This window comes from Corvus kubaryi, unplaced genomic scaffold (assembly GCF_017639235.1).
Source record: "Corvus kubaryi isolate FWS band 111438036 unplaced genomic scaffold, C.kubaryi_AGA036_p1.0 66, whole genome shotgun sequence".
NCBI classification, from domain to species: Eukaryota; Metazoa; Chordata; class Aves; order Passeriformes; family Corvidae; genus Corvus; species Corvus kubaryi.
In genome coordinates this window covers 16549810-16575578 of record NW_024582054.1, presented here as the reverse complement: position 1 = coordinate 16575578, position 25769 = coordinate 16549810, and the positions used below count along the sequence as shown (strand labels likewise).

Sequence of the window (25769 nt, the reverse complement as noted above, 5' to 3'; positions counted from 1 at the left end):
ATGTCACATGTATCATGTGAATTCTTTGAACAGGCATAGTCTTGTCTAAATCCTGTAAAAATCTGGAACACTTCCTCCAATTATATCAGTGTTAATGTACCACCTTCTGGCCAGCTAATGGAAACACATGAACTGATCTTCAGGATCTTTCTAGATCTGTGACTCTCAAAATCTAAATCAAAAAAGCCTTTTTTTCTGTAGTAGTTGTGGGACCCAGTCACTACCATTGCATTACACAAGAGAAGAACTCCACTCTTTTAAGTATCTTAAGAGAACAAAAAGTGTTTACTCAATTTCTTTTTAGAGTAGCCATCTTTACTGGGAAAAAAAAAAAAAAGCTGTGTTTAAGTGATAAACAGTGCTCTTACTTAGAAAACATTTACTATGAAATGTTTTCCAGCTATGACTAGGAGAATTTTATTACTTTTAAAAGTTACTGCCTCTACCATCTAATTCTTGCCTGACGTGAAGATCTAAGAGTTTCTCCAAGACACTAACAACCTTGTCCATTACTTGCATGAACTATGTCAAATTTGGAGTCTACTGTTCAAATGATAAATTGGTATTAATTGGAGACACAGGCACACAGGCACTTGCATTTCAAAGCTATATATCTCTCGTTGCTGCAATGTTCTGGTGATTTCTGGATAGGTTGTATGCTTGTTCTTGACTGCAGTTCTGTCTAGGAATATTAGTACACTAAGTTCTAAGTGTTTACAGGCTAAAAACGAAGCAGTAGATCTGGAAAGAGCATTTTCTGAATATGGACATCTGTTGCACAAATTGCACAAATCTAATTTATCCGATTTGTGCACAATGTGTTACAGATGCCTGGTTTTGTCTTAAGACTAGCTAGATCCATTCTGATTTCTTAGGGCACTGCACAGCACACGCTGCAGAACATGTAAGGAACTTTTACAAACCTGTAGTTGCAGCCAAGATCTGTACAAGGAAAAAGGGAGTTCACTGTACACAGACTATGGATTGCTGAAATATTTTTTCAGTTATTCCATACCACATCTGACATGTTGGTGGTATGGAATTTTTTTTATGAACCAGAGTTTTAACTACTCGATAAACATAACACAATAAAAATATTGAGTATTTTTAAATTAAATCATGTGGGAAAGTTCTGTGTTGTAAACTAATTTTATCTTGAACATTTTCTTTATTCAAGGAAGAGTGAAAGGGTTGTGATTGAATTAATTAGTTTCTCCAGTTGAATAAAGATAAACAGAGAAGAGGAAATTGATAGCTTCCTACATAGCTGGTTGCAATGAGACTTACAGCTGCAACTACCACTGTTCTGGTAGTCTGATACCAGTGTCTTAATGGTTTGGAAGATGCTCTTTTCCTTCTCCAAGCAGCAAGTGGTGGCATGAGTGGAGGAGACACGAGACAAATCATTCTGGGCAATGAAGCGCTGCAAGCACAAACGCCTGAAATACAGTAGTCCTACCTTCCCAAAAACACAGACTTCTGTGTAGATAGAGAACTGTAAGAAAAAGTCAAAATATCAATGGAATAAGTCAAAAAAGCTTCTGGGGTCCTTTAAGATCGTATGTAGAGGACTGTCCTTTTCAACAGTTTTTCTTGCAGTGTGAGGACTGCTGCAACCTAGCTGTGAGGGCTGAGTCATCATTTTCTTGTATTTCATCTTCAGTTTAGTACCTCCATGATGGCTTACATTTAAAATGAAATACAGCAGTTCATATAGAGACTTATGGGGATAAATTAATTGAAGCTAGATGAAATTCATTGTGTTTTAAATAGATCTGGAAGCTCTGTGATATAACTTCTTTGTAGCTTCAGATGATTTAAATTCTTTTGACAATTAAGCTTCTAGGACTTGTGATGAATTTCGAATAGTTAACCAAGCAACAGGCATTGTATTTAAGTAGTTCCTAACCCACTGCTGGGAACAGTCTATGTAGTACTACTGCAGTATGGATTTGAAATTCAACTACACTAGGTTTAAGCAGGCCAGTGATTTACATGGCCTAAATTTAGACAATCATGTTCGAAGAGATGTTGTGATTTGGCAGAGTATTATGAATGGAGAAGTTACCTAAGGATGAATCCATTCAACATGACATGAGAAGTCAGTCAAGTGGGAGAGGTATGAATAAGAGAGGGAACCGCAGAGATAAGATCCATGACTTCAGTCTTTCATCTTGCACCTTCTCCTGCTGGTTACTTAGTCTGTGGTGATTTTGAACTGTCCCTTAGCTGTGCCATAAAACGTAACTTTTGTACTAACAGTTCAACATGCTGGAGAATTAAATTGCTGTTAAATTTTTGTATGCGGTGTGTTCAGTAGCAAGATTAAAAGGCATGGACTGTGTGAGCAGTCACCTCTTCTACATGCCGGAACTTGCAGAGATGCTCAAAAGTCTGAGGAATGCTTACAAACCTATCTTGCAACCTGATGGGTGTTGGTGGTCAAGAGGTTTGGGGTTTTCCAGCCACTCTCCTAATCTTTCTGAAAAGAGGCAAGGTGCATGCATCTTCTTCCGTCTCCAAAATCTGTTCTGAAGCTCATGGGAAGAAAGTGTCCTGCAAGCTTGTGAGACGTCATTTCTAGGTATTTCCTTAATGTTACCACTCACTAACGAATAACAAAGGTACCTAGGAAGCATGCAGAGGTAATAACTGCTATCCTCACAGGGATTTCTTCTGTGCAAAATAAGCAGGTGGTACCCTCCTGTTGACAAGAAGTCTTCTGTGCTTTGAGCTGTATATTCTTGCAACTGGTTTCCATGGCACTTTTCTACTGTATGTTTATGCTGGTGTCTGCAGCAGAAACAGATTTGACCTTCTACCATTAACAGAGCTGTGATAAAAGGAAAGCTGACAAAACCAGGCCTGGCTTCATAGCTTGTAATAAACTTGAAAGTCTTTTCTGGTGTGTAGGTGCAACAGGACTATACATTGAGTTAGTTTATAGGTTTATATCTACCTCTGTGACACTTAACCACTTACACTGTGTTCTGTGAGAGTCCTGGAAATGTGCTGGATACTGAGGTACAGAGGGACGGTGTTCCACTTGTGACACTTTTACAGTCAGAAATTAGAAAAAAGTGGGAAGAGAACCAGAAGCTGTGATGTGATGTGATAGTGATGAAGTGTTTTCGCAGAGCCACATGAGAGGTTGGTGCCAAGGCTGGAAATAGGAGTCCAGTTGTATCACTTCAGAGTGATGGCCCATTCACTTTAAATATCTTTTAAATTACTCCATCTGTCTTGGTAAGATCAGAATCATGACAGACCGCCCCAAAAAATGTGCACAGACACAGTTGTAGTGACCTGGATATGGGAAAGAAATGCAAGAAAATGACCAGATACAGATGTCACGGAAACTATGTGGAAGTATGGCCTTTGTCATGGAGACATAACTGTGCAACAGCCTGGTCCTTGATTTCTTCCAGGTTCTGTCTATCTCCATTTTCTGCTTTTCTGTAATTGCTTATACAGAGAAACCACAGGTTTTGTTGCTGGCATCCTCATGACCTGGCTTATCTTTAAAGACCAGGTCTGTATACAAGTGTCTGGTGGACTTTATGTAAAGAGTCCTAGAAGAGATCCAGCTATGCCAACAGAAATCTTAGCAGTGCTTGCTTTGTCTGAGGGACTGGTGTAGGCTACATCAGGGAAGTGAGCACCCCTTTGGAAGGTGTGACATATTAAGGCTATTAAAGTTCAAAGAGCTATCTGAATTATACAGAAATTAATATATTCAGGTAACAGAAACAGTCACATCATGAAGCTCTGAGCTAATTTCTCTCAAGAGGCAAAATAGATGAGTACTCAGAAATGTGAAAATTCAGACATTTGCTCAGATCCATTTCTGAAAGTTGTTATCTGCCTTTTTTGAAAGATGTGTAATACCCTCAGATCTTCTTCCTACTTCCATGGCACAGTTTTGATCACAAACACTTTGCAATATCAACGTCCTTTAGCAGTTGGATGGCTGCCTTTCCCCCAGGCACAAGTAATATGATACTGCCTGGTGGTTTTGGCCAAAGTAGTCATGGTTTAGCCAAATAGAAAAACAAAAAGATGATACATTAAAGAGAACCGAAGCTTTCTTTCCTTGTCATGTCAGTCACAAGAGGCTAATCACAATGAGAGGTTCTACACCCATTGCAACAATGATGTCTTCCAGTTTATCATACTGAAATGATTAACCATTTTGCTACTGAACACTTACAAAGACAAAATTTTAAGAGGCCTGTGGAGGAAAAATAAAGTTATGATGCAAGTTGGCCTTTTATTGTTGACTGGGGACCTAATTGTCCAAATTATTTAATGGCCTGGTAATGCAGGTCAGACAGTGTGCAGTAAGGTGCAGCCAGTGCTGGTTGCTGGCACCACGTAGATAAGGGAATGAATGCAGAGATGCAGAGTTGTGTGGGCAGCTCAAGGCTGCTCCCTCCACAGCTCACATTGCAGGTGTCTCTGGGAAAGGAGACCAAGCTGCTGCCCCTTTCACCTCCTTTGTAAATCTGCTCCTGTGTTTTGTTGCTGGCTGGAGCTACCTGTCAGGTTGGAATCTGCCAAGGTCACACAATTAAAAGATATTTTAATTTTGCTAAGTAAACACTTATCAAAGTCATTTGCTTAGGAAAGCTAAGTCAGGAAGTCAAGAAGGAAAAAACAAGTGCTTTCTTTTGATCAGTTATGCCTTTTTTATGCAGATCTAGTCTTTATCAGCCAGGAGTCACTCTAGATTGAGGACTGTCCTCTCCCCATCAGCAAGCTCTCCTCTAAGAATCATAGAATCCTTAAGGCTGGAAAAGACCTCTCAGAGCATCGATTCCAACCATTAACCTAACACTACCAAGTCCACTACTAACCCATGTCCCTAAGTGCCACATCTACATATTTTGATTGTTCTGTAGGAAGGAATTTTGAGAGCAGGTGTGAAAGCAAGAAATTAGTCTAGGAACTTGTTTCCTTAAGTGTCATCTCCCAGACTTACAAGAGTGCTGCCAAACTGAAGGACTTGTGCATTTTAAACTTTAGCACCCATGTTCAGGAACTCATCAAAAGTCAAGTAGGGAAAAATCTGAAGTAATCATCTAAGCCATCCTCTAACATTATCAAGTTTTTTTACCATGCTGTATTTGCAGCAGAGGTGCCAGTATTTCTCTTGGGATTCACTATTTCATCTAGATCTCAGTAACTTTCTTTGGCTGCTTAGCTCATTAGCATATTGGTATTTTTATCTTCCTGGCTTAGTCATTCTCTTACAGACAAAGCTAAAAACCTGTTTTTTCTAGAACCACCTCTGTATTTTTCAAACATTTGTAAACCCAACCATATGGTGCTTTGGCAGCAGTAGAATGTACGTTTGATCTTAGTTTGGGAAAGAAAGATTATTTCATTTCCCAGGTTTGACACTTTCACATATCAAATCAAATAACAGTTTACAGATTTTTTTTTCTAGAAAATAAAAATTATGCAATTATTACATATGAAACTATATATTATTACATATATGAAACCAGAATCTGTTAATGATTCTGCTGTGTTTCTGGGCATCTGGATCAAAGAAAGCAATACATAGTACAAAACTTGTTCAGCTTAGAAAGAAATTTTTCAGGTGATTTCTGTGTGGTTTTCACATGAACTGTCAAGGAGGCATTCTCACCTGCCTGTCAAATTTACCAGAGGTTTTAATACTTTATTTGTGGAATCACATTTGGTTTCTGCAGTTCAAAGATTAAGATACAGGAAGGGAGAAAATTATAATTGCCGGCAGAGAAGAGGTGGTCTACTCTTAAGCAACCCAGATCTTATAAACACTGGAATTTTAGAAGTCCTAAAAGAAACAGGCAGTGTTTTCCCGGAAATACCATAAAACCTTTGCTTCAAGGGGCTGCACACTGGATGACCAAAGTCTTGGAAAGATGTGGGACAGCATAGACAACATATTGGTGTGGACTGAGGATCAGAACAATATCAGATTATTCTTGGTGGGTTCTTTATTACTTTCTCATTCAGAGTGTGGTTGTGGATAATAGTCAGTTGGGTTGTTGTTTTTTCCCCGCCAAATCTGTTTATAGCCTTGTGGCAGTACTTAGGAGATAAAGAATCCAGCACTGCACCTGGTGGTGTGACAGTAGTAGGGGCCACAGACAGGCACTGTGCAAAGCTGGGAGTGAGATGGCAGGATAGAGAAGAAAACCTGAGAAACTGAGACAATGGCACTTCTTTCCAAATACACTTTGCAATGCGTGGGTAGTCTGTAAAACCTATCTGTTCTTGTCATTGCTTTGTATTACTGTGGCTTGAAAAGCAAATTGGTATCATTAACCTTCATATATAATTCTAAATTGTAATAACCCTTTGAACTTGGATCATATGTTTTGTCCTTAGATCAGAAGGTTGGGTAAACTTGCATATTGCTGGAATGAGAGGCCCAGAATATCAAGTTAGCCAAGACATTATAATGAGCTCATGGCAGCACTTTGGCTAGCGTGAATATTCCCTATTTCATATTCTAAATGGTAACTGAAATAAAAATTCAAATTGTCTGTTATGATTGAGGCAGAATGGAAATCAAGCTCATCTTTTTTGGGAACTGGTGGCAATTTAAATAATTACTTAAAATAGTTTGTTGTTGTTGTAAATATTGCTCAAATCACAGGTGCACAGCTATACCACAGTGCTACATTTTGCACTTACTACTCGCTTGTACTGAAGAACAGTGACTTATGTAAAACATGGGATGTCTGGGAGAAGCAAAAAGCACAAATGCCAGCCCTGCTGTATCATGTAGAGCAAACCTGCAGTGCAACTACAGACTATAATTTCATGCTGGCTGCTCATTTTTAGGAGCACTCTGATTCATTAGCTCAGTGGGAAGAAAATGGGAGGCAAATCATTAACTTTCTGAACACTGAGGATTTGTGCTCATTTTGGAAAACACCTTATTACCACTGCAGTGATCCTGGGAAGAGCTGGGACTGAAACAGCACACTGTGATACAGTTTTCTACAAAGTGTCTTGACAGAGCCTGAGACTAGGAAAAGAGCAGTCAAAGGTGCCGTGTCCTGAGAGAGAATGAGGGCAGCTTCCACAACACAAGTCAAAAATATATTTTTCCTTATCCTAACATATATGCCTAGATCACAGCTTCTCTGAGAGATGTTTCAGAGATATATCCAAGGACTGTCAGACTCTTGCACACTGGGTAGTGTTCAGTTTCTTTACTGAACACATCCTGGGCAAAAACCGCACCTAGGCACCTTTTACAGTGCCATCACCATACCCCTTGTGTTTTTGTGGTAACAGCAAATGCACAGACAAGTACGTGGGGACAGACTGGAGATGTGCTCTTCCTCAATGTTCATTCCTCTTCCTACTGGATTATTCTCTAGAGCAAAGGGTATGGGGACAGAAAAGGCAAAAATTATAATAAGAGTGAGGGAACACTCCAGGCAGAGAACAAAAGATACCTGTAGAAAAGAAATGCATCCTGAAAGTTCAGAGAGGGAAGTTTTAAAAAACCACCATGACATGGTTTCTCCTTTAGGTCATTATGTTGGGATGAGATGAATACGATCATTGCTGTCATTCCTTTAATATTTCTTTCTGGATTCCTTTTCTGTGTTCTACTGTGTATTTTTTCATTAATTCTTGTCAGACTCCTCAGCATTTTAGCCAAGTCTTTTGACTATCTTATTCTTGCGTGACATATGAATAGGCCTTCCTTGAGCATGCAGACTGTGGGGGTTTTTTTGAGGAGAGAACTAGGTAACTTCAGAATAATTAGCTGAAATTTCCTCCCCTCCCCTCTTTTTTTAAAGACAATTCCTCGTCTCTCCAGGAAGATGAAGAGATAGATATGGAGGCTGTCAACTGGCAGCTGAACAACACCTCCATGAATGGCCATTCATCTACCCCAACCACAGTTCGCTTTCCCAGCTGGGTGACTTTTGATGACAATGAAGTCAGTTTTTCGCCACAGAGCCTTTCTCCCTTGAAAACAGATACCCCACCTGCAGAAGCACAGGCTCCAGATGTTAACTTTAATCTCACTGCATCCTTGAAGAAAAGAGAACGTCCTAAAAGCACATTGGGAGACCTCTCCAAAGTTCAAAAACTAGATCTCTCCTCCTTAGCCAAGTTGCCTTCTGTTGAAACACCACCCTGGAGCGCTACTAATCCCTTTCTGGATGAATCTCTTCGAGATGTCCAACCCTCGCCCATCAATCCATTCAGCTCATTCTTTGAGGAGCAAGAGAGGCGTTCCAAAAGCTCTTCTCTCTCCAGTGCTCCAGGCAAAAACCAAAGAGACTCTCTCATTATTCTCCATCAAGAGCCTGATGCCATCAGTTTCCATGAGGCAAACAAAACTGTAACCCACACAGATGCTTTAGAGCAGCTCAAACAGCTCCAGATTGGAGACCCAGATCACGTGAGTAGTCCTACCTTGCCTGATGATGACCCCATGATGCCATATGATCTGGATGCAGCTTTATTTAACCTGGCACCAGCTCAGCCAAAGGATGGATGGCCAATGATGCTCAGAATCCCAGAGAAGAAGAACATCATGTCATCCAGGCACTGGGGACCAATATATGTCAAGCTGACCAAGAGTGGATGTATACAGCTTTTTTATGAGAAGGGACTAGAGAAGCCTTTCCGGGAACTCAAACTTGAAATCAATCATGAGATTTCAGAGCGCAAACTCCAGAACTATGATGAGAATGGAAGGATACACAGTGTGCGGTTGGATCGTACGACGTACAAGGAGAAAAAGAAGTATCAGCCTAAGCCAGCCATTGCACACACTGCAGAGAGAGAGCAAATTATCAAGCTTGGGACTACAGATTATGAAGACTTCCTTAGCTTCATCACTGCTGTGCAAGATACACTGATGAATTTGCCAGCTTCATCAGCAGATCTGAGCACAGTGGGACTGAATTATCAAGAAGAAGAAATCACTGTGGATGTCAGGGATGAGTTTCATGGCGTCTTGGGCAAGGGAGATAGTGTGATTCTCCAGCACAGTGTGCTGACTCATATCTATGTTCTCAGCTTCCTTTCTGGCCTGGCAGAATGCAGACTGGGCCTTAACGATATCCTGATCAAAGGGAATGAAATAGTTGCAAGGCAGGATATTATGCCCACTACTACCACTAAGTGGATTAAATTATACAGCTGCCGGTTCCATTCATGTGTGGATGAGGATGTGTTTAATAACTCCCGTATTATCCTGTTCAACCCCTTGGATGCCTGCCGGTTTGAACTGATGAGATTCAGGACTGTCTTTGCTGAGAAAACTTTGCCTTTTACTCTGAGGACAGCTGCCAGCATCAATGGTGCTGAGGTGGAGGTGCAGAGCTGGCTGATGATGTCCACGGGGTTCTCTTCCAATCATGACCCTTTAACTCAGGTCCCTTGTGAAAACGTGATGATCCGCTACCCTGTGCCAAATGAGTGGGTGAAGAACTTCCGCAGGGAGAGTGTCCTGGGGGAGAAATCTTTGAAAGCCAAAGTGAACAAGGGAGCCACTTTTGGATCAACCAGTCTGTCTGGTTCTGAGCCAGTAATGAGAGTAACTTTGGGAACTGCCAAATACGAGCATGCCTTTAATTCCATCGTATGGAGAATAAACCGACTGCCTGACAAAAACTCAGGTGAGTGGTGCATACCATCTCCGCAGGAATAACCTAAAACAAGTTCTGTGTTTTGAAAGATAGGAAATACTGAGTTTAAATGGTGAGAGATATATCATCCTTTGTAGTATACCAAAAGACATAAGTTAGTTGCATGAAACATTTATCTGACCCTTCATTGCAATAGTTTTACATATACTACAAATATAGCTAATGACAGAAACAGTTCAAGGTTTTCTAGATACAAAAATATGTGTTCTCTGTCTGCTTGGAGGTATTTAAGAGAGGTGTAGATGTGGTAATTAGGGACATGATTTAGTGGTAGACTAGATTCGTGCTAGGTTAATGGTTGGACTTGATGATCTTAAAGGTATTTTCCAATTAAGTGGTTCTGTGATTCTTTGGTTTTGAAACCTAGGCACCAGCTCAGTACTGTGTGCTCAGGGAAGCAGGGCTTTTTCAGTCAACTTGCAAAAGCAAGATTCTGTGCTATGGGGCTGAATGACAGGATCAGATAAATTGCTGTAGTTCAGATAAATTGCATTGATACCTTTTCCATGTATTGCCAAGCATACTAGGCCAGTGCTATATATTTCAATGTATATGCCACAATTAATGCCCATAAATTCTCTGAAACAGGGATTGTAAGAGAACAGAAAAAATTGCTCAACCATTAAAAAAAAATAGAGAAATTTCCAAACACCATTTTGTGGCTATGTTTCTGTAATCAGTGCAGACAGGCAATAAACCTGAAGAGGGAATACCAGCATGAAACCCACTTTGTATTTTTATCCCAAGTCTTTGTATTTCTAGTAACATGGTCATAATTAAACAATTAATGTAGGCAAGCTACTGTTCCCTTTGGCCATTTCTACCAGTCATTCTATTTGCTGCCTGTCATCCACGGTGCACAACAAAGCTGGACAACTCAGGTTTATTTTTATTTGTAGTGAATTCTACTTCTTGACTTCTCTGATCTAGAATAGCTTTCTACAAATGAGATGGACTTTTCGGTATTAATGCTGTAGTAATGCATCTGGGTGACTGAGAGGGTTTCTGTATTCAGTGTTTCCTGAAGGAAAGTTCATTGTAGTACCAGATTTGGCACTCTCTAAGGACATATGTTTTTCCTGAGTTTGAGTTATAGTGTCAGCAAAACAGTGATCCAAGTGTCCTAATCTTTTGGGTCACGTTTCAGCCCAAGGACACTAGTTTACACCGCAGGTTACAAATTTGGAGGGATATCACTGAGAAAAGGGAAGGCTCCATGTTTCCTGTAGTGTGAGGCATAAGGAGACAGAGCTTGGAAACTTGAGAGAAATATAGCAATGAAAAATTAACCTCAGACTGTTTATGAGCAGTAACATGCTTGTGAGGAAAATCTCAATATGCCATCTGCACGAGCTCTGAGAATGAGATGCTGTGAAATTGGGCCTTCTGTGGCGTCTTCTCTCCAAAAATCTCAGTGTACCATACAGACATTACAGCTGAGGAAACGAAAGCCCTTAGACTTTAACACAATCACAGAACATGCCAGTACCAAACCAGGAGAAGAGGCAAAACTCCTGTCTCTACTGCCTCCTGCAATGTGATGCTGCCTTACCCATTGCTACTCTGTGGGAGATACTGATCTGTGCCTCTTGTTTCCTTCTCTCCCATTGTGACTCTTTATTGTATATACACTGTGACAGGGGGAAATACATTACAACAGGGCTGTTGGACCCCTGCCACAGAGCATCTATCCATCAGTGTCATCATGCAAAACGCAGGGCAGTTGATACTTGTTTACATCCTGAGAGGAAGAGAGTGTCCTCACCCCTCCGGTCAGATCAGATGTAATTTCAGGGAAAGGAAGAGCCTTGGAAGCACTGTCTTGGCCAAGACACATGAGGTATGTGAGAGGGAGGGAATCCCAAAGTGATGACAGGGCAGGCCAAGTGTAGTTTAAATCTGACCTTGCTCTTCAGGGACTACTTCTGTTTATTGGTGGTACTTCATCCTATGGTTCTCTTTTCTCAAAGTATATGGCAAACAAAGAGGTATATAAATGGTACTCAGAAGCATTCATTCCCACTCCTTCTTAGATTTGCCTGATGGACCACATACGCTTTTGTCCAAGTGATACTGATGTGGGATCTAAATGCCAGCCTTGTGCACGTTTGGTTGTATCCAGCCCTATCCACAAGTCAAGTAGTAACCCAACTTCTCATATTTGCAAAGTCCTTATAAATGATGCAGTTCTCAAGCGCTAAACATAAAACTCCTCCCTTGACTCACACTTTATGGTCTCTTACTGTGATACCTGTAACTCACCTCTAAGAGCACTCTGGGTCTTCTGTAAAATCTGGCCTGCTAATGAACTGCTCTGGTGCCTGGGGCTCCAGGGCAGGAGAGTGGTAGTGGCATTACATTGCAGCTGAGGGAAGTGCTGCAGGTGGCCACAGCCTGTAGCTCCACCTGCTTCCAGAGGCCCCACAATGGGTCCACACCACTCGGGGCATATGCATTGCATGGCTCCAGCACATGTGCCTGTCTGCCAGACATGCTCCCAGGAGTCCCTATGCAGGTACACATTATGGGACTTCTTGTTCATCCACCCTGTGTGCTCTGACACATAATCCCTTGCAAACACAATCCCAGAACTCCAGAGGTCTCCAGATAGCCAACTGGACCTCCTGTGCTTCACTCCATTCCCCAAATGTGGACTGGTGCAGTCTCTGTGTAGAGGTGAGTGGCATGACCCCCAGGCCTGCCATCCACAGGAGAGCATGTCCCTACCAAAGCTTTCTGCTTGTGTGCAGGTTGTAGTGTCCTAAGAACCCAAATTGTTAAGAATTATTTCAGCAGCTTTGCTCACTTATCTAAATGTTTTCTTTTCGCGCTTTCTAATGGGATGGGGCTCTTTGCACTCTCACTCTAGGAGACAGTGTTATCAGCACTGTCTGTATTATTTTGTAGCCAAAGCATCTGCTTATGACTGAACATTGAAAAGCACATGACAAACGAAGGACAGTGCATACTCTGACTATGATTTGACCTAAGGAAAAAATATAGACTGTATTCTACTGAGCACATTGCTGAAGTCCTGTCCAAAATAGCTTGGTAAACTTTATTGCCTTTCTTATATTTAAAGTTAATACGATCAAAAGAGTTGATAAAGAAAGCCTATTTGCAAGCTATTTACAGCTACAGTTGCTGCTGGCTGGGCTTCACATGTTCTTTTTTTTTAATCCACCAGTAGAATACTAGGGAAACATCCAAACAGTCTTCAGTCATGGGAAAATGCTCTTTCTGTGAAGCAGGGATGTAGCATCTGTGTAGAGCCTTGGATCAGGATTTGAACTCTTCTCTAGTTTGGCTGTGGATCCCAGGCATGCTGCCTGGAATACTTTCTGGAGTAAGTTAAATCTTCTAATCTAAACATGTTGGGACATTTGGAGTGTCATGAGTCATTTGGAACAGACTCCCTCCAATCACAGTTACACATACATATATATGAATTATACTATCAGATCCTTGATTGTCAGAACAAATGATTAGTAGCTCAAGGAAACAAGAGGTGCAAAACAAAAACAGGGTATTGATTTCCTTCTGATTTTAGTAAGAAGTGTACCTGTCCATTAGAGAAAGAGCTCTGAATGAGCCTGTTTAACAGTCTGCTGAGGTGGTGCCTCATGAGCCTCATGCCCAGGGCAGTAGTGAGCACTGATGGGCTAGGTAATTTTGCAGTAGCTTCAGTGGAGAAGTTGCTTTCATAATCCATTTGCCTTGTTATTTACCATACTGAGCTGGTTTAAATTAATAACTTCCATAATTTTTATGCATTTGGGGATAGTGTCACCTTTTTTTGCCTCTCATTTCCCCCTCCTTTCTTTTTTGAATATCCACATTTAGGTGTGTTAAAAGAGGTTGCTGATTCCAGGTGTCCAGCTGAAATTATGAATAGTTTAAAAGCTCAGCTCTCCAAAGCACGTGGCATGCAGTGTGCTCAAGCCCAGTTAAACACTTCCCAGTGATACCTTCACACACATTCACCCCAAAAGCAGCTGAGCACATGCCAGCTCAGGAGTGCAGCAGCACAAGCTGAACATTCCACACCTGTGGATGTGGCTTGCACCAGAGCACAGAGCCGCTTCTCCTGGGCTGCTGGGGGTCTCCAGTCTGAAGGAGGGAGCAACCCACAGCAAACTAGAGAGGAAAAGCATTGCAAAGCAGATGAGCAGGAAGAATTACAATGAGGAGTCTACTGAAAGTGTACAGTGTGAGGAAACAGATATGAACGGATGGGGAGCCTGAGACTGGGGATTGTTTTCCAGTACTGAGTGCTGAACACAGATTTTTTAAGCCAGTTTTAGGCATCTTCATAATGCAGTACCAGAGAGCAGTGCTGTGTCACCCAAGGGCCCCATGGCAGATGCTGGAGTGCGCTGCTACCATGGCTGTGCCCACCACAGCCAAGTCCAAGAACTAGCCAGAAGCAAAAGCACTGCAGTGTTGGAAGGCATGGTGATCTCCCTGAGAGCTCCTAGGGCTGCTGCTCTCCTGTGGTGGGCAGGACCACCAGGAAGGCCTGCTGTGCACCACAGCTTTTGATCCAGAAAAAGCATGCTCCATGTATGAAAAGCCAGGAAGGGCTGTCAAACAGAGATCCTGGCTTACTCCAGAACCAGGGCAAATGAGTGAGTACTCTACTTGGGATAATTAATCCTGATGAAAAGCAGGAGATGTATTTTAATGCTTGCAGAACTTGAGCTTCTATATCTGCTTGATACTGTACCCATTCATTCATAACTTGGCTCCAGCTATGGTACTGCATATCCCTGGTCTCTGCTGAACTGCACAGCCTCTCACTGGATTTGCTGCACACACATTAGTTTACAAATCTTCCAGCAGTAAGGGAACTTTGGATAGACTGTTTTGAAATATGAGGCTGACTCTAGATTAAATTCTTACCCAGACTCACACCAAGTGGCATTTTTTTTCCATCTCTGTTTCAGAGGTCAAGTGGGATGTTGCACTAAGCCTTCTAAAGACTGCCTAATTTCATCCTATTGGATGACTGTTTTTTCTCTTTTTCCAGCTTCTGGCCATCCTCACTGCTTCTTCTGCCACCTAGAGCTTGGCTCTGACCGGGAAGTGCCTTCCAGTTTCGTCCGCTATGTAGATGTGGAATTCGACATGCCCACCACTTCTGCGTCCAAAGCCACTGTTCGGTCCATCTCTGTCGAGGACAAGACCAATGTGAGGAAGTGGGTCAACTACTCAGCACACTACAGTTACAAGGTAAAACTGAGCAGTGGTTATGACCATGGTTACTTTGCACGCTTCATTGTCTTGAAAACTATGGGCAGACAAATAAAATACCATGGACGAAAGAAGTGGGAATTTGGCACATGCCATGGTGTGCGCAGTAGCTACCCATGTGCAGCTATTGATTCATGGCAAATAAGCAGTGGATTATCCCTCAGCAAAGATGGAATAAATTTGCTTGCTGTTGCCTGTGGAAGAGCATGCATACGGCCAGCTCCCGGGGATTAGCTGTTATGGAGAGAGTTTGAACAGGGAGTTTTACTGCTCTTTATAGTGGGAGTGCTACCGTGGGAGTTCTACTGCAGACAAAAGGATCATGTTATTTCTTTGCTGAAATATTTCTTCCTTCTGCCTGCCCTAAGGAGAGAAGCAGATGGGAAAGTACACTATGTATATACCTGCCAAAATATCTCAGTAAATTTGCATGTTAGCTGAATACTCAGCAGAGAAATTGGCATCCTACCTGCCTTCTTTAAGAGCAATGATAAAAGATTCTGAAAAGACTCTTATGGAAAATATTTTTACTGGTAATTGTAATTACATTTTTAGTGGTTACTTAAACTTCCTGGGGATGGTATTTGATCTTCCTAAGTATCCCTTTTAAGAATTAAAACATTGGATTATTCCTGAGTTTTCAGAGACGTGGAAATTTAAAACCCAAGCATAGATCCCCTTGGCCCTCTCCCAATACAAATTGGTATCTGTAGGCCAAAGCACCTCTGAGCCTGAGGACAGCAGGGAGTGTGGTGATATTTGGGGTAGTGTTAGGCACTGCTTCAAGGAGCAGGGAATTGGATTTGATGATCCTTATGGGTCCCTTCAAACTCAAGATCATTTAGAAAATTAATCTCTTTGCTTTATACATAGTCTTTGCAGAATTTATAATTAAGGCTGGTTTTCTGGTGTCACTTAGGAATCTACCTATCATCTGCAGATTTGGTTCTGGGTTTGTGTTCAGAGTACAATTGGGAATGATAATGAATATAAAATCATGTGAGTTCTCTTTATCTCTTCTGGAAATTATTTCATGACACTGTTGAATTGTAGAACTGCTTAGATTAGACTGAAAATCCTTATAGTAAATAAAATCCAATTTTCCCTGATCCTCAGTCTGTTTGTCCTCACAACCCTCTCAGTTCACCAAGAGTTTCTTCACCTGAGCACAAGAACCACCACTGAGGAAGATTTTTGAATATTTTTTGTTTTCCTTTCTTGTGTGCTAGTTTGAAAACAAACCAGTGGGAGGCACCAAGTCAGAATAACAATTTAATGGAAATTAAAGAAAAGGAGGAAAAAAAGGTAAAAGAAAACACTGGTTCAAACTGACAGAGTCAAGGTACAACCTGACACCCTGTTAGGCAGGGTGGTGGTAGCAGTCTGGTAGAATGGTGGCTGCAGGCCTCTGAAGCAGTGATCCTGTAGTGAAACAGTCTGCTCTTCCTCTGGAAGTCCAGTGGTGGCTGTGTAGCTCCTGTCCTCTGGAAATCCAGTGGGAAGCCCGGTGTCTCTGGTGTTCAGCCTCAGCTTATATCCACGATGGGATGCTTGGTTCCTCCCTCTGGGTGGAGCATCTCACAATGGGGTAACGAGTCATGAGGCAGAGTGTTGATTAGGCTCATTAACAGAAGATAGTCCGGAGGGAGTTATCTCTGAGTCAGGCGGCAGGACAATGATGGGCAATTAACAGCAAGATAGTCTGGGGGGAAGGAGGCAAGGAAACACTGCCCCACCTGATTTTAACAGCTGATGGGGATGGTAATAGAATACACTGCAACCCAGGACATCTTGTTACGAATTTTCTTCTTCTTTTTCTTCTACCAGGTTGAAATAGAGCAGAAAAAAAGCTTGGATGAGGATCTGAAGGGAGAAAGTACTGCAAATGTCAATGAATGTGCTACACAGTAAGGGAAGATCAGTCCGCAGGTCCCAAGACGGGTGGTCAGATTAACAGACCAGGAAGAAAGGACTTGCAGGGTTTGGGTATTTTTCTTTAAAAAAAATATGGACTACTACTTTTAAAATAATGCTCTGAAGAGTATCATTTTTTTTCTTTGTGATGATCCGTACTTTGAGAAGAAGCTGGTCAGTAGTTTGTTTGGGTGGGATCCAGGGGCTTTTGCTGGAACAATATAAGTACAGTTGTACAGTCAAGCCTGCCTTTTCTGCCTTTTCACCACTTAGGTTCTGCACTCAAGTATGGTCTGGCAACCATCACAGCCACACTAGAAAACAGCCTTTATCTCACAATCTTGCCCTCCCACATTAAGCATTTTGTTTCAATGCCTTTTGGTTTGGTCACTGACTGAGTCTCTTCCTTCTGAACTGGCAAATAAAATTCAGGAAGGATCAAGTGAAAAATTATATAAAATCTCCTTTCTGAAATGGTCCACAGAGTGAAAACCCTGAGCATCATTCTGGAGAATCAACACGCCCTGCATCCTAAACAAAGAGAATGGTCTCTGTGTTTAAGCAGATGAACTACAGACAGGACAGCTGATCACAGAGCTGTTGTTTTGTTCACCCCTTCCTGTCTCATCCCTCAAATGACACTGTGCAGATTTTCACGGAGTCTGCACAAGTTACAAGAAAGTCTCTGCAATTGCTTAAAATTTTTACTTTTTAGTCCGAGCCGTTCTGGTATCTTGACTGAACATGGTTATGGCTGCTAGCAATAGGGAATGTTTGTTACAGTAGTGGAGATACTGGAGGGACTTTGTTAAGATTAGATCATTCCTGCCTAGAAAGATATTGAAGGGGAAAACATGGGGGTTTAGTTTTGGGTTTGGGGTTTTTTTATGTGTTTTCCTGGATGAGTAAAATGGGTGGTTATTGAAAATGTCAGAACACAATTACTCTAACAGACAATGTTGGTTGTTTTCCTGAAAATCCTTGAATGTCTGTCCAGCACAATATTATTTTCATGTTCTATCTTGAACCCACAATATAAGTAATTTGTATCTTTATATTACTCACATTAACTGGGCCCCAAAATCTCTTTCCAAAAATTAACAACAAACTTCTGTCATGGAGATTTTTTATCCCCACTTAGCTGGAAGCAGTAGCAAGTCTTAAAAATTCTTTCTAAATAAAAATGCAGAAGACATAAATCACTCATTTACACATATTTTCAGAGAAAACAGTGTTAAAAGTACCCATTTTTAGTACTTTCTATGGCTTGTGTAATATTATGTCACATAATGTTAAATGTAAAATAAGTAATTTATTAAATCATTTATCTTTTGAAAGGTTACTACTGACTTTAAAATACACATTTGGAAAACTTTGGCAATGTAATTTAAAATCATAATGAATTAAAATGAAAGCTTTTTTACAAATTTATTTCATTTTATATTTGATATAAAAAAATTAATACACCCTTGATTTACTACTTTCACTGTGACTCCTATAAAAATTACTACAATATTAAAATCCGAAGTAAAACATGAAATCAATTTCATTGAGTCTGAAACTGGTAGAGGTAGAATTTAACATAAATTGTAGGGAACTTACAAATGCCTTTTTTAAATGCACCTATATTTCAAGCCTGCATCACCCTAGTGACACAGGTAGAGCGCTGTAAATATGTAAATAAGAAGTCCTTCTAGGACTTCTTAATAACCCTGTAATTCTCTGTTGCAGGTAGCCCTTCTGGGCCCAGGATGCTCCTTGGAGCACACCAGTCAGTACTAAGCATTTACAACATCTCTCTGTAAATGAAAGAATGCTATTAACTTTTATGAAGAATTTTGAGATCAATGGATTAAAATTTTTGATATTATTAATGATAACACTTGTATAGATTTAGAAATATCCGAGAGCACGGGGCTGAATTTGTGACTGGTTCTCAGCTCTGTCACAGGCTGGCTGTGGTGAGTTGCACGGCAACTCCTCTCTACAAAATTCACTCTTATGTTCAAAGGCAGTCAAAGAATTTCTGGGTGGTTTTCTTGCTTTTCACTGCAGCTCCTAATGTACAGTTTTTGAAATCCCACCATCAAGAAATCAAAAAAATCCAAGCTGAAGCAGTGCTGAGATGTTGCTGAGGAAATGTGAGAAAGTTTTGTGAAAGAAATGGAGATTTTCTGCTCCGACCTGTAGGCTCAGTGTCTGAATTTTCACCTATTGCCCCTCAGCTCGTGGAAACACAAATAAGTAATACAAGTTAGCAAAGTTAAGTTGTACCCCTTAAGAGGGGATAAAATAAAAGGAATATAATTTTCCATCACTGTTGAATTGTTAAACTATTCAGCCTCTATCATACTTGTGCCGCAGAATATTCTATGTTCCAGAAACTGAAAGATAAACGTATTGGAGATTTATGGATTTACCTAATGTCTTTACCAATTCATCAATGATTTTTTTTCAAATTCAGAATCAATGAATGAAAAACCTGACTCTAATCTTTCTTAATGTAGTTAGTTGTACACATAAGTATCTCTTCCAGTCATCATGAATTTAAGCAGGCAAAACTGGAAAAGTGTTCTCGTTTATATGAAAGCTATTTTAATTCATTCTGATCTCTAGAGAGTGTTTTTAGATGTACCTGCCACTGAATTTTCAAGAGTTTAGGATGAATACCTCAGCCAGAGTTTCAAAAGATCTTATTTCCTAATAAAGGACTGTAGTAAGCAGTTTGATTTTTCAGAAGAGTGCTAATAACCAAAATCTTCAGAAAGTCTAGTGTTGGTGTCACCAGGTGTCTCAACTAAATTCTTTTTTCAGTCCAGCACCATTACAAGCATTGAGAATTTGAACACTGGGATCCTAAGTGCCCTTATTGAGGTCTCCACTGTTCTTTATTGATCAAATTGTGCCAATTTTTCAGTTACACACTGTCACATGCATACTTTATGTACATATACTCTTCACCCATGTGAGTATAGTAGTAATTTGAACAGACTGTTGATTGGAGTGAAGGGAAAAGATCTGAGAGGTTTGTGAGTTTGAAAGTAGCAGAAATCATTTAGATACAAGCAATGCCTGTAGTGGGGATGATTTTTTTTTTTTTTTTATCATGTGGAAAAATCTCTCTGACTAGTTTCAGATTAATACTTCTTTTGAGAAAGATGCAGTCACTGTCCTTTGGTATATTTGAAAGCTTTGTAGTACTCAAACACTCCATGCAGGAAATGTGCCTTCAAGGTAAGCATACATTTACTCCCTGAAGTTTTTCTCACTTTCAGTCCTCTTTTTGTTTCTCATTACAGTTTTAATATTTGTACTGTGGTAAGACTTGAGGTATTGTATGGAAATTTGCCTAGAAACATAAAGTGTCTCTGATCACAAGGGGTAAAGAGGAATAATATCTCCAGGCAGCTGAGCTTATTTTAGTTAATGTCTCTTACATTTATTAACTATGGACACTCTGCTAGAAAAGGAAAATGGGTAAATTCAGCTGAGAATACTAAAACTAACTGACTGATGTTATTTTTGTTCTTTCTTTTATTTAGACTCAAATTTAGTCATCCTATGAAGGAGTCAGATGTAGCAGCATCATTAGAAACTGCAGAAATAATTTTCCTTTGCTGGTGGCTTGCTGGCTGACATTTAGTTGATAGGATATCCAACACCTGTCCCCATATTTAGTGGTTGCTAAAACTCCCTCTTGAACAGTCACCTCCCAGGATAGAGAGCAACTGCATGCAAAAGAGCATGAAAGCAAGTGGGAAAAGTGTACAAAGTTCAGCCTGGAAGTGCTGACTCTATTGCTTGCATAAAATTCTTGGTAATTTCCTTGCCCCTTCAGTGCACTAGTCACACCCTTGATAGGTCACCTGTGTTCTAGATGATGAAAAATTTCTTTCAGTGACTCCTAGCAGTTTGTGTGCATAGCTGTATTAATCTCCAGAACTGACCAGCACAAGAATTTGCAGCACACAGAGATCACTTACGGATACGGATTAAGTACTTACCCTCTTCTGCCACTAAAGTGAAATCTACATCATTACTTTTCTAAGATACAAAATTTTGTGTGATAACGTGCACAACTGTTCCTGATGTTCCTGTTTTGTTCAGCCAGCCACCCACTCACACGTTCATCCATCCATCCATCCATCCTCCCATCCGTCCTACCCTCCTTCCCTCTCTCTTTCTTACTTGCAATTCATTCTTTGCACTATTGACATTGATTGGTTTAATTATTATTTTGTAACATGTTCTTACCTTCTTACTTTGTAAAATAAGTCTATACACTGGCTAACTTCATAGAAGTGGTTTATTTTTTTTCTTTTTGTTTTATCAGTTGAAATGGGATGTCATGTTTTGTTTAAACTGTATGAAAATTTAAATAAATGTTAAGATGAAACAGCATATCCACATCTTTACTGTGAAATTAAAGTTGTAAGTGCTGTATATTCTGATAAATCAGAGGTCTTGAATTCAGAAGAGGAAAGGGAATATTTTGAATGGTATAAAGGACAACATAAAGTAGAAGTTATGGGACTACATACAGAAAAGAGATTATTTCATTTGATCATACAGATTGAGCAACAGACTGCAAAGGAAATGGAGCAGGCCTAGAGCTTGAGCCACGTAACAGATGTTTGGATTAGTACTGAAGCAAAAGATGGAGGAGCAGTTCACTGTTTCAGCTTAGGTGCTGGTGTGGGTCACAGCACATGTGTCTGAAACATGAAGTGCACCAGTCCCAGAAAAAACTCCTGTCCTTTTGGTCACAGTATCAGAAACCTAACAGCAACTGCTGTATATAAGAAAGTAATTGGAATACTATTTTATACACTAGCTATAAAAAGTGTCTTTCTCAACCCTGAATAATGGGACAGCAAAGCCTAATGGACAGGGGTGACTGTAGTACTGCCTTCGGTAGTACTGGGGTACTCAACAAGTGGCAGACACATGCTGGGGTTCAGGAGGTCTGGGCAGACTGGTCCTTCCCTGGTTGGGGGCCTCCTACAGCCTCCCAGTTGTTACTATCCCAGAGGCTGTAGATAAACTGGGAGCAGTCAGCTCAGCCTAAAGAGCTTCTGAAGGAAAAGGCTGAATACAGGCTGAATGCAGCTGAAAGTAACTCCCTAAACTGAGAGCCTCTTTTGTAAAGGTTTTTCTGATGCAGGACTGAAAAAGAGAGCTCAACTCCTCTGTGGAAGCAAACAAATTTGTTAGGGCATGGTCAGTTCAGCAATTGTACTAATACAGAGAGTGCTCACATTGAAAGGGAATGAAGTGGGAAAACCTCGTACCAGTGTACAGATGCAGGCAGAGTTATGACTTCAGGTCAAGCAAAACAAAAGCAAAATTGCCGACAGTTTTCAACTGAGATTAATAGAGTTCAACTGCTATGGCACCCCCGTGCCCATCTCCTTTTTATCCAAACCTTGCTTCTCAGCAGGAGTCAGCAGGTTGGTTTGATTATTTTTCCCCAAGCTGTTAAAGGTACCCTTTGCCGTGGCTGTCAGGAAGTGACGGTGCAAGGAGAGTGCTGGTGGCAAAATGGGATATGCTGAAGTTACAATCTCAGCAGAGAAAAATGTGTGCTAATACCTCATGAAGTCCTGTGGCAAGTCAGGAACTATGCAAAAAAATGTGACTTGGGGAGTCCCAGTCTACAAACACTGATCTTGGGAACAAAGGAATGGATAGTGTAAAAATTAATATGAATGTTACGAAAGATTGGAAGGCTTTTGAATGAATAGAATTAGATTTGGATCTGAACCACATCGTCAAAATCAACTTCCAGATTGTTCAGGACCAGCAGATGCAGCATGATGAAACTGTGAGTCGACTGACATTTCTCTTTGTTAAGTTAGGGTCCGTAGTATGGGCCCTACCTGGAAAAGTGAACCACAGATTGGAGCAACAGGGCATTTAGCTGCGTGCTCACACTCCCTGGGTTCTCAGAAGTGAAGGGACTGTTGCTCTCTAGTGGTCACTGCCAGGTTCTTGCCTGGACTACTGACCTGCTGCACAAGCAGCCTCAATGAATCACAAGGTCTCACTGGTTTTCAAGACTGTGAACACTATGCAGAATTTGGCACGTCGGAAACCAGTTGGATCTCAAAACTGGGTGTCAGAGTTGACTGCTTCAGCTGATTCCATGTTTAGCTGAGAAAACGATAACAGACAAATTAATTTTTCAGTGGTGTTGACTAGCCTTTTCACCCAAGTAGTCCTTACCTGTCTGCACAGTCATGCACATATTCCGTTTAAATTTACATCCATAAAGCACTTCAAATACCTCCAACAAAAAATGCTGTAATAGGATAATGTTTAACTACTGTCTATTAAAAAATGAAAGCATATGTGTGTGTTGTATAGGCATGCAAGGACCTATACAAGAATGCATTGATGGAAAGAAAATTCAACAAAAGTGTTTGACTTTTTTATTTTCTGGGCACTTTTTTAAAAGACAGCCACCCCTCACCACCCTGAGGTAAGCCACTGTGGCTCAGTCCAAGTCCAGGCAGCCAAGCCCACTAGTCCCATCTGGTCAACCCCCATGCAGCTGCTGCCTCATTCTGGAAGTACTAAATTCCCAGAAGCTCTCATAAATTTGCATGAAAGATGTCTGCAAACTCCTACTGTTCCTGTGTGTGACCCAAACTACCACAGTTCTATACAGCCAAGTCCAGCTTGGGTTTTCAAGCCAAGTATTCCCCTACTCTCCCTCTCCTGAGGATTCCAACCTGCTGCTCCTGCTGCTGTGCTCACAGTGAGCATTGTGTGCTATAAATTTGTGCACTTGTCAGAACACTGCGCTGCTGGGAAGCAAAGGGGTTTGGGATCCCTTTCTCCTCCTTATTTGAGGCTACATAGAGGGTCAGTACAGAGGTAGAGACAATTCAAGACTGGAAAGAAGGATTGAAAACCTTGAGGGTTTAGAGTACTGACCAGGTTTGTCAATCCTTGACTGCAGTTTATGAAGTTCCATTGAGTATATTATGGAAATAGTCCTTGGAGCAGGAATTAGGCACCAGACCTACCCTCTCCCTCCATCCAAATTGCTTTCTCTTTTGAACTCACTGAATCTAGAAGGCCTGTTGTCCAGTGAAAGTACTTAGTAGGATAAATAATAGCACCATTTGAGGCTAGTTCCTTATCTGTTTGCTGAGGTGCTATGGAAATTGAAGTGTTTAAATACATCCTTGTGATATATTTTCTAAGAAGCAAATTGTTATAAAAAGTCTTCTTCCAGCAACAAAAGGATCTTTCTGTATTAGAGCCTGGCACAAATAGTATATGCCTTTGAAGAACGGGGGCAGTTTTCCTTCCCATCCACAAAAGAGCACATGACAATCAGTTTCAATCTCTCCTGAAGTAGTTTCTTACCTAAATTTTAAGAAAATTATGTATTAGTTACTAATTTTCAGCTTACAGTAGCCATTTAGTATTTACCATGCATTGAGTCTACTTTCGTAGGTGTTACAATCATTGCTGTCATGCAAGGGCTACTGGACAGTTTTAGCTCAAAGAAGGAAAATTTGAAAGTGTATTTCTCTGATTTGTTTTTTTGCTGGGGTTACTATACTGCCATAGGAGTTCTGCCTCCCTCTTGTGGCTACTTCTTTTACTTTCAACTTGGAAAAGAAACATTCACAGTGTAGCCATGATCAGAGTTCCTTATAATTGCCTTCCTGATATGTCTCCTCCTTGAGTTTAATAAAAAAGCCCCATTACCAAAACAAAACAAAACAAAACAAACAAACAAACAAAAAAACCCCAAAAAACAAACAAACAAACAAACAAAACCCCACTCTACCTGAAAGAGAGATTCTTTTTCACATTCATGTGGGAACAACTGAACACTTTCGATAAAATTAGTAGTAATTCAGGCTGGTCACATTTTGTAATTGAGTCTGAATGTTTGGATTCAACTCAGCCAAATGTAAGAGCTCCACCTAGGAGCTACTAATTTATACTTCAGGAGACATATTTTCAACTCATGCAAAAACTCATGGTTTGTATGTTTTAGGATATCACTTTGTTCTTTCCTGTCACCTTCCATTTATTACGTAGCCCTTTTCAAACATTGAGAAATCAAGCTATCTGAAGAGTTAAATAAAGGACTGTACCTCTAAGATTATAGGAAAACCAAGACAGCATTAAATGGCTGCCTTGGAATGATAGAGGCCCAGCTGAATGTAGATCTAATGTCCCTCCATTGCTTCTCCAACCCAGAAGAACATCTTCTCCCTTCAAAGTCCTTAACAGACTTACGGCATTTGCAGGGTGACTGGCCTTGAGTGTGCCTGCTCTGTGCCCTTCATTCCTTTGCAATTTACACTGATACAATATAGCACTTTACAGCCTGACACACCATTCAGAAAGAGATGTGAATTTTATCTTGAAAGCCATAGCTATAGAGTGGGCAGGAGGGACATGAACATTTGCAGCAGAAGTCTACAGTAATGGAAAGAGATTAAGCTGCACAGTTCAGACACTACTGCTGGTCATCTTGCTTTGTCAGGTCTAAAACAAAGTGTCTTTCTAGTTCCACACCGCTTGGTTGTGTCCTCCAGCTTCATCTCCAATTTCATATGGCTTTGGCAGCAGGGCAAGGGACTTGCTTTGACCACTCATATATTTACATGATGTTCAGATGATGTGGATAGAGATCTTGTCACTCTGGCTTTGAAGGTACTCTCATTTGCTTCACATTAGATGGTACCCATAAGCACCTCCTTGACAGCTGGCCAGTGAAAACATTCATGGGAGCTGAGCCCAGCTGAGCTCAAAGTTCAGACTACCAGGAGCTGGCTGCAGTGACAGCTAGAACTTCTTGGAAAAAATAATCCCTTGTGCCTACAGACCACATCCAATAAAGGCAGCATCGGGTCCTCACCCAATAACTTAACACTGTGTCTGCATCTGAAC

At 40.8% G+C, this 25769-nt stretch overlaps 1 protein-coding gene across 3 annotated transcripts in view; it reads left to right on the top strand.

The window, feature by feature from the left end:
- Nucleotides 1-21248, top strand: part of STON2 (stonin 2) — a 75768-nt gene extending 54520 nt beyond the window's left edge. For 2 of the 3 annotated variants that reach the window (XM_042047445.1, XM_042047447.1), the window contains 3 exons: nucleotides 7815-9650; nucleotides 14710-14912; nucleotides 16761-21248. In XM_042047445.1, coding sequence (XP_041903379.1) covers nucleotides 7815-9650; nucleotides 14710-14912; nucleotides 16761-16844 — 2123 coding nt within the window. In that variant the 3' untranslated portion in view covers nucleotides 16845-21248. Of the gene's footprint in view, nucleotides 1-7814; nucleotides 9651-11320; nucleotides 11521-14709; nucleotides 14915-16760 lie in introns of those variants that run through there. The other variant, XM_042047446.1, reaches the window with a different exon arrangement.
- The last annotated feature ends 4521 nt before the right edge of the window (nucleotides 21249-25769 follow it).